Genomic DNA, 9,209 nt, shown 5'->3' on the forward strand with positions numbered 1-9,209 from the left:
GGGACCCATAAATCTCCACGTTTCAGACGATTCTCAATCGTTTGAGTATACATTTGCGAGACAATTTTTCCCCAATTTGTTTAATCATTTTTGAAGTTGTTAACAAAAAAGATATCGTTTAAAAAAAAAGTTTCGAGAGACCCATAAATCTCTACGTTTCACACAATTCTCAATCGTTTGAGTATACATTTGCTAGACAATTTTTCCCGAATTTGTCAAAACCTTTTACAATTTGTTAACAAAAAAGCTATCGTTTAAAAAAAAAGTTTCGAGGCACCTATAAATCTCGACGTTTCAAGCGATTCCGAATCGTTTGAATATATATTTGCGAGACAATTTTTCCCCAATTTGTTGAGCAATTTTTCGAATTTACAAAAGTGAATTCATTTTTTGCATTCCGTCCATCGATTGTTTCTCCATCATACCCCCACTCCGCTCTATATTGGGTGTTTTCTTTGGTTACGATTTCCTCGAATTATCGACACTTTTGCGTTTGCTGGTCTTTCCGAATTATCGACACTCTCGGGCTCGCGCTCTGCCTTATCTGTACCCACGCCCTCCGAAAATTACCGACACTCTTGCCCTCGCGACCTGTTTGATTCACAGGTACACCCGCAAAATTAGTTCGGCTCGGGCGGCCAGACAATTTAGCGGTTGAAGATTCGCCATTGGCGTTAGCAATCTCCCCTATAATCTCTGTTATAATCTCTGTGCACAACACCTGAAGCGATACCCGGGGGGCTATTCTCGCAAAAATCCGCTTTTTCGAAACTGCAATTTTTCCTCACGAGGAGACAACAGATACTAAATCTTCAGGCGCGTTTCGTCACCGCCGTATACTTGGCGCACTAATTAATGTGAATCATTAATTAACCTATCAAATAGTTTCGAAATAATTTGGAGAAATTTAGGGAGCGGGTTTCATAATTTGGGGAGATCTCGTTAATTAATTCTTCATTTTTTCTAATTAAACCGTATAGTTGGCGTAAATTTCTTATTTTTTCATTTTTCTAAATTAGGAATTACGTAGAATTATTTGGGAAATCGATTTCTGCAGGTTTCATAATTTGGGGAATTGATAAAGAGTTGATGATTACTAAATTAAATAATTAAATCAATTTCCAGCCCTGCGCGTGCGCGCATGCATAGCCGTTCCATCAGTCGTCATCGGGCGCACTAATTGATGGAAATCATTAATTAACGTACGAAGTACTTAGGAAATAATTTGGGGAAATTTAGGGAAATTTGGAAAATGAAAAATTGTTTTGAAGAATAGAAAATTGAATATTCACAGGAAGAAAGAAAAAGATTTCTGGGAGAACGGAAAAGGTTCAAGTTTTTGAAAAATCGAAAATCTAATAATGCACTTATTCATATTGATTTCCACTCAATTTTTTTCCATTTCTTTGAACTTCAAACTTCTTTGTCAGTTATTTACTTGCTGTGTTATTATCATAAAAAGATCGTTGTTTTCCAATTATATTTCATCGATGCACAAAAAAACATCATTTCAAATTTCGTTTCAGAAATTTTTGACGTTTTCGAATATTCTTTTGTAATTAATTACAGCAAATTATTAAAAAATCATAAGCGTGTGAAACAGAATCACTTCCGTTCCATTACTTTTTAATTTTATTTAAAAAATTCCATTTTTTAAATAATCGAAGAAGTTAATAATTATCAAATGAAACGAAAAATGTATGTTTCATTCAGTTTCCCATTGTTTTCTTTCAACCCTTAATGTTTTCCTTTCAATTGACAAATCATATTATTTTGGATTTTTGGCGAGAAAAAACAGAGAAATGGAAGAACCATTTCCACTCTAATTGACTAGTGTTCTCTTTAAGAAATGACGTTGTCTGTATTTTCTTTGAATGAAATTTTCCCCTACTTTTCATTTCTCTACAATGTTTTTACAAGGAAAAACGATAAAAATTGAAAATAAATCACAAACCAATTTATCGTTATTTCGACAGCTTAGTAATCGAAGTTTGCTTTTTGATTCCTATTCGGTTGCTGCTGGATTTATATTCTATAAAATTAGTTAACAAGTATTCTATGAATAATATTCAACTTTTTTAGACGAGTGTTGATAACGAAGGAAGGGACGGGGGTGAACGCGCGCACGCGCAGGGCTGGAACTTGATTTAATTATTTAATTTATTAATTATCAACTCTTTATCAATTCCCCAAATTATGAAATCTACAGAAATCGATTTCCCTAATGATTCTACGTAATTCCCAATTTACAAAAATAAAAAATAAGAAATTTTCGCTAACTATATGCTTTAATTTAAAAAAATGAATAATTAATTAATGAGATCTCCCCAAATTATAAAATTTACTCCCTAAATTTCCTCAAATTATTTCCAAATTATTTAAAAAGTTAATTAATGATTCCCATTGATTAGTGTGCCAAGTATACGGCGACGATTCCGTTATCTTCGAGTTCGTCTTTCGTCAATTCGATACTTTCGCAGACGCCATTTTGATTTTGCATGCATTCCGTTATATATAAGGATTTATGCTTCAGTTATATTGCCTGGAATTTCATCATCTGTGAGCTCTTTGAGCTATTTGCGCTCTACTTTAAAAATAATCGACATCGTGAAAATTATCGACATTGTGAGTCCAGGTTCTACCTTATTCACAGATATGGACTTTGATTCAGTTCACGCGCCGCCGCTATGGGAGATAAGTATTACATCTCTTTTGAAGCGGCAGCGGACTCCTCTATAATCTCTCTATGTATGGCTCAATTATTTTATTGTTGTTAGTTATTTTAGAAGGGACAACACCAAATTGTATCTACCATCTGCTAACGATTTCATAAGATAATAGTACGAGTTTATAGGAATTTCTGGAAAGACACCGTGGGCAAAGTGCTGCTTATTACATTACTAATTAATCCTAAAACATGTCAGTCATTCGACAAAAACATAAAAGTGAGTACCTCTTCAGAGTGTGGGGGATTGCAATGCATTTGGTCATCCTGTGGGGAGTTCTCGACGCCAATTTTCATTCTCCGGTATTGAGAAATTTGAGTCCAGTGCCTCCAGTTAAAGAACCTCCAGCAAAACGGTTATTTTTGTTTGTTGCGGACGGGCTCAGATACAAAACTTTCGCCAAGTCTACGCCTAATTTTCTTGGGTAGGTTATGTCCATTTGAAAATATAGCGACTGATCAGATATAAACTCGATTTCTATAATTTAACCCTGATGATAAATCGTTACTCAAAATGATGCCAAAAAGAACTTCAGCTATTGTGGTTTGATAATGTTAAATAATTCTAGTTTCGTGAAAGAAACAAACCAGAGGGAATTTAATTTTGAATCACTAATTATGTGTTTATTAAACACACCAGTAAAATTTCTCTGCATGATCAAAATATGTTTTGCTAAAAAATTCAGAGAGCCTGAAATGTATTTTTCCGACGCATTTAATTTATCAGAAATGATTTAACTTCAGGCCCAGTCGTGGAAAACCGAGAATGCATGGCAAGATGTGGGAAAAGGCGATGTATTTTCCACGGCGTGGCTTTCACAAAACTTTTCCAGACGCAGGACCAGAGATTATGGAGGAGATTGCAAACACTTGGTGTAGCATTGAGAAGAATTCTCTGTTTGCTTAACCACTCGCGCATTTAATTGTAAAATTATGTAATGGTAAAGTGATGGTATATTAACTAAAAGGATTAGAATAGACCATAATGGTCTAATTGGGTCGGTATACTCGTTACTAAAGAAGTCAGGTCTTGGATACTTCGACTTTCGGGTATGACAAAAGGCCTGGAGCTCAGAGGTCTATTCTATAACCAACTTCCAATCGCACTCTGTTTCTCCAGATTTCGTCCAAGCTCTCTCCAAGTCTCTACTTGCTGAGGAGAGTGATCTCTTGGTTAGTTTCCGTTGTTTTTGTGGTGTCATTGATGTCAAGTTAGTCAAACAACTCATCATATCTAAGACTGGACTTCTTGCAACTGCTAGTTACATGTCTGGATGACAGAGATGAGGTATTATCTCCCTCGTTCTCGTCGTCATCCATTGTCTTAAGTAGGCATGGGCAACCATCATAGGCCAGTACACCGTACGGCTGACCTACTAATAGCGTACCTCTATGAAAGTACCTATATTGACACTGCTGTGCATAAATATATTACTGGTACGGTACGCGTACGGTGTACCAGTATAGTAGTAATTAGTACCATAATGGTACAGCATTAGGTACTATACCACGATTATACCAGTACGCGCCATGAAATACGTACCAAACCCCCCTTCCCTTGGTCTGTATTATCAAAAAAATAATGAAAAATTACCAAAATATATGAAAAATAATTTTGTTTACAGAACAATACATTTTTACAGAAGATTTCAAAATGATAATTAAACAATTAAATAACTTACAACTCTATAATTGATATGTTATAAGAATGCTAGAATGTTAGAAGAATGGTAAACTGCGTATTTTTTTATTATTTTTTAGTAAACTTCGTAGATCCTTTTTGAAACAATATCGCTCTTCAGCACCCTTTAATAAATTTTTCCTCTTTTTTCTCATTATTTTTTTAATAATCTGTTATTTTCTAGTAGTATTTTAAGATAAGCGATAAAATTTAAACGAAAGATGAAGTTCAATAGATAGTCCATCCAGGCCTTAAATTTAAATTTAATAATATTATCCATACTATGACGATGAAATTTCGCTGCTTGTCCGCATCCTGTCGCGGGCGTCTGCCACGACGGCGGTTTTCCAGGGCCTTCAGGGACCTCTGCATGCAGATGCAGAATTGGTCTTCCTGTGGCCCTAGAAATTTGTTGTTCCTCTGCATGGCCTCTGAAAGAAAAATAAATAGTATGAACATCTGAATCATTATGAGTCAAACCATAAGTACTTACCACGGCAAGCACGAGTGAAGCGGCTCCTGTGGAGGGACTACTTCATGATCGGAAGATTGCCGTCACGGGGAATCCCCTTTCACGGGATGTCCTCCGATAGCAGTTCCTCGGGGTGGAATGCAGTATGGAAGTAAGCGTTCGCACATTCCTGCGGATTATCCTCCCCGAGACGGACGAACAATGCAACCTGTTAAAATAGTGACCAATTAATATTTGTTGGATCGCTATAAAAAATATTGGAAAATAATTATTATAAATACTAAATCTTCGAAAATGATGAACAGATGAACAGATGCATCTACCATTCCATTGAGTAATACTGGGCCATTGTAAAATCGAATTTGACGAAATTCCGTAGCCGTGAACATTGAAAAACGCATTAAATCTTAGGGTTTATGGGCAAAGTCTATCGGGCGATGTAATTTCATTACGCGCAGCCGATCATTCTGAGCTTCTATCGAATCAGGTCGAAGCTTCAAATCTGATGCATACATTCCCTTGACGAGAACAGAGAACATTTTTTTGGTGATACCTAAGCAGACACAGTGAATGTAATGAAAAGAAACTTGAGTGACGGGACCCATGGGAAGACGAAGAAGAAGACTATCGATATCAGAATGGTGTTCGCAATCAATGCGGTCAGCATACTCTCTATCTGTTCGAGGTCTGTGGGCGACACCACGAAATGCCGTGACTCCCCGATGAATTGAGTCGCGGTTAATCCAACATTTGGTACAGGGATGTGCGCTAGTGTGATCGAGATGGGCTGAAATGAGCGCGCGAGCCGGTGCATCAACAATAAAACATCGAATCTCAGTAGGATATAACTTTTAATTGTGAATAATGCCTCCATGTGTATTCATTTCTAAAAAGTCATTGATAAAACGATCGAGGAATTCATGAACATTATTCGGTTTAGAAGAACCTTGCCAAACACCAACGATTTCTGGCTTACAACGTGGAATTTTCGCGATTCTAATTTGAATTGACTACATTTGAATTTTTTGTTGAGCATCTAATGTAGCCTCATCTGTACTAAAATCCATTTGCAACGAGTCAGGAATCATGTCATTGGGAGTTTTTTGAAGAATAGAAATCAGTTCTTCACGAAGCCCTAGGTGAAGATACTCTCCTCCAGCTACATTAACAACTTCAGCAGGATTTCGCGATGTTTCGAGGATTGAGCGACAATCAATAGGCAATTGTTTAAAACAAGAATGAGTCCGAAGAGTGGCAAGAACACTATTCATTTGGTGATGCGTCATGTTGCTTCTAACGAACGTAGTAGCTAACCGCTGCGCAAAAGATTGGATTCGATCAACCTCGTGTTGCTCGTTTGGCGCGTTGGGGGGATTAATGAGCTGAAAAACTTACCTCAAAGTAATCGCGCAACACTAAACTTTCTGTTCACACACAAAACACCTGCTGAAATAAAAAACATCCCCCAAAAAACACTCAAAAAACAAAGAAGAAGAAATCACACGTCTGGCGCAGTGTAGGTTTCTCTGGGAGAAGGAAGGACGGAACTGACGTCGCGACATGGTAGTGCGATACAAATGCGCAGACGACAAAAATTATTTTCAACACAATTTTTTTTCATTTTCAGGATTTTAGGTCATCAATAATAGTAAAAAATATAAAAATTAGATAAAACCTAATTAAAATCATCAGAAAAGTCTGGATCCGTTTACATCGCATGAGTATCATGAAGGTACGCTAATAGTATGCCGTACTCGTATCATACTAGTACAATACTAGAACAATACTAGTACGACGTACTTGTATCGTACCTTTATGACATACCAGTACCCCGTACTCGTACAATACTAATGCGATGTAAACGGACCCAGACCTTTCTGACGATTTTAATTAAGTTTAAATTCATTTTTATATTTTTGGCTATTATTGATAATCTAAAGTGCTGAAAATAAAAAAAAATGTAAAAATGTAACTCGTATTTTGAATTTTCTGCCTACATGCGCCGAAAGTGAGCATGGAACCCTCGGGAGGATAATCAGACAAGCATTTCCCACGTGCATACCTTTAATTTGGCAGGTGGGAAGGACTTGTCTACTTTTCCTCCCTAGGTGAGCAATATACTATTAATATTGTACGAGTAGGGTGTACCAGTATCATACCTATTCAAAAGACAAGTCTCCTTATACTCATCCTATTTCTATTATTAGGACAATTAATACCGCTGGGATAGAACTAGTACGATACAAGAGCAATACTAGTCCCACGTCCTAGTATCATACTTATTGCATCCGTATTCCATATGGTGTACTGACATAGTATTGATGCAATGAGTATGATACTAGTACGTGGGACTAGAATTGTTCTAGTATAGTACTAGTACGGTGCATAGTGCTGTCATACCTATCCCATCGGTATTACTTGTCCTAATAATAGTACACCGTGCTTGTATTCGGGATGAGTATAAGGCAACTAAAAAAATCGTAAATAAATACTTTATTACCATGTCGAAATGGAGTACATTTATGGCGTACTCTTACAATACTCTCATACCTATCTCATCAGTACTATAAGAGGACGCGATACTTGTATTTCGAATGGGTACGATATCAGTACGGTGTACCAACACTGTACCCGCATTATAGAAGCCCGCCATACTTTTTTTGCGAATGGGTACGCTGCCAGTACGCCGTGCTAGTATTGCACGAGTTTTCAGTACCTCATTTCGTACAAGCTTGGAGCGGTACGACGTACGCATACGATACTAGTATCATACTCATATGAGCGTACGTCGCCATTTCGCGGTAGTACGGTGCAGGTACGATACCAGTACGGCCATACTCTCGAAAACACAACGGTACGCTGTGCTATCTGGGTAGGGACGGGATAATCTCAAAATCCTAATGGGGGCCCAATTAGCCAGCCTGTTGTCTGCGAATAAGTCCCAGTGGTGACGATATTGCCGGCAGCCACGCAAAGTGGCATGCGGTTTGAGAAAAAATGTTTAAAGTTTAAAATTTTAAATATGAAATTAAAAAATAGGAATTTACAATGAAAAACTGTGGAGAATATAGTTCGAAAACGTTTTTCGGCGATTATTATTTTCATTTCAAATATTGCAACTCTAAATGTGAAAAATAAAAATTTGCCGCGGTGAATATCGGAATATATTTCTGCAAATCCCATTGCAAATTTTCATATCATATTTTTCATTTTGCAAATGAAAGTTGAAGACGAAAAAGTAGTTTTTGCATTCGTGAAATGAGGAAATAAATATTCTCTTTATATCTGTGGTGAAAGGTACCTTCTAACTCGTAATTTCGATGAAATGATAGAATCTGGGACAATAAATTTGGTGCAGGTACGCACGTGTCAAATTTTAATTACAGTGTATTGTTAATTCAACATTATTCGAATTCATTTGTATTAACACGTTTCCACTGTTTGGATTTCCAAGAAAGCCATCTTCATTATATGATAGTGTATCACGTAAATCGCTTTTTCCATTGAGCATCGTCACTCATCGAAAATCTCGGCCATACTTATCATTTATTAGAGGCAATCCCAGTTCTATCGTCCGCTATTTCCATTATTAATGAAAACGGCAAATAAACAGATTTTTACCAATTTTTGGCTGAAGGTAAAATTGCACGAAGATTATTCATATCCCGCCTAAGCCGTTCGAATATCACATTTCATTTTACTATGTCAGAAACTGAAAGCATTGGATTTTGAATTTTCATTTGAACTTCTGATATTCTGATATTCTGGTACATAAATAAAATTGAAGAAAAAAGCAATTGAATTTTGTCAGTAACAATCAAGCAGCCACGATTTGTTTGGCAAGCCCACATAGCCGGTTTCTGTGGTAAAGTGAAAAAAATAGCTGCCGCGATTAGTAAAAAAAAGATACTAGAAAATCTAAACCTGGGCAAACATATTCATGAAGATGGTGATGGTGATAGATGGTGTGAGAGTTCGTTCAAATTCTTACGCATTTCCGTTGAAACCTGACTTGAATTCGGAAGAAGACAATGAATGATTTTGCCATCTATGTAATTAATTAAATTCTGTTGAGTGAGTTTTTTTTAGTATGTATTTTTGCCAATTCTTGGCCAGTGTTTTGAAAGATATCAAGACTTTTTTTTGTATTTTATTTGGCATGTCAGCTTTGTAACACTTTTCCCGATCTCGTCCCGAAGATCGGCGATAGTTATTACCTTCGCCCGTTCCCGTGCTCGCATCCTAAATTTCAACCGAATTACTGCTGGCGCCAGCTAGCTTTTTGTGGACCAAAAGCTAACGAAAACCGAACGAACCAAGGCGAGGGGGGG

At 36.9% G+C, this 9,209-nt stretch overlaps 1 protein-coding gene across 1 annotated transcript; it reads left to right on the forward strand.

The window, feature by feature from the left end:
* The first annotated feature begins 2,782 nt into the window (after positions 1–2,782).
* On the forward strand, positions 2,783–4,517 carry LOC105272504 (uncharacterized). The gene is made up of 2 exons (XM_011314665.1): positions 2,783–3,150; positions 3,470–4,517. Exons 1-2 carry the CDS (start codon positions 2,918–2,920, stop codon positions 3,630–3,632), a joined length of 396 nt encoding a protein of 131 aa, XP_011312967.1. The 5' UTR covers positions 2,783–2,917; the 3' UTR covers positions 3,633–4,517.
* Positions 4,518–9,209: the final 4,692 nt, after the last annotated feature.

Source organism: Fopius arisanus, unplaced genomic scaffold, assembly GCF_000806365.1.
Source record: "Fopius arisanus strain USDA-PBARC FA_bdor unplaced genomic scaffold, ASM80636v1 scaffold00194, whole genome shotgun sequence".
Classification (NCBI taxonomy): domain Eukaryota; kingdom Metazoa; phylum Arthropoda; class Insecta; order Hymenoptera; family Braconidae; genus Fopius; species Fopius arisanus.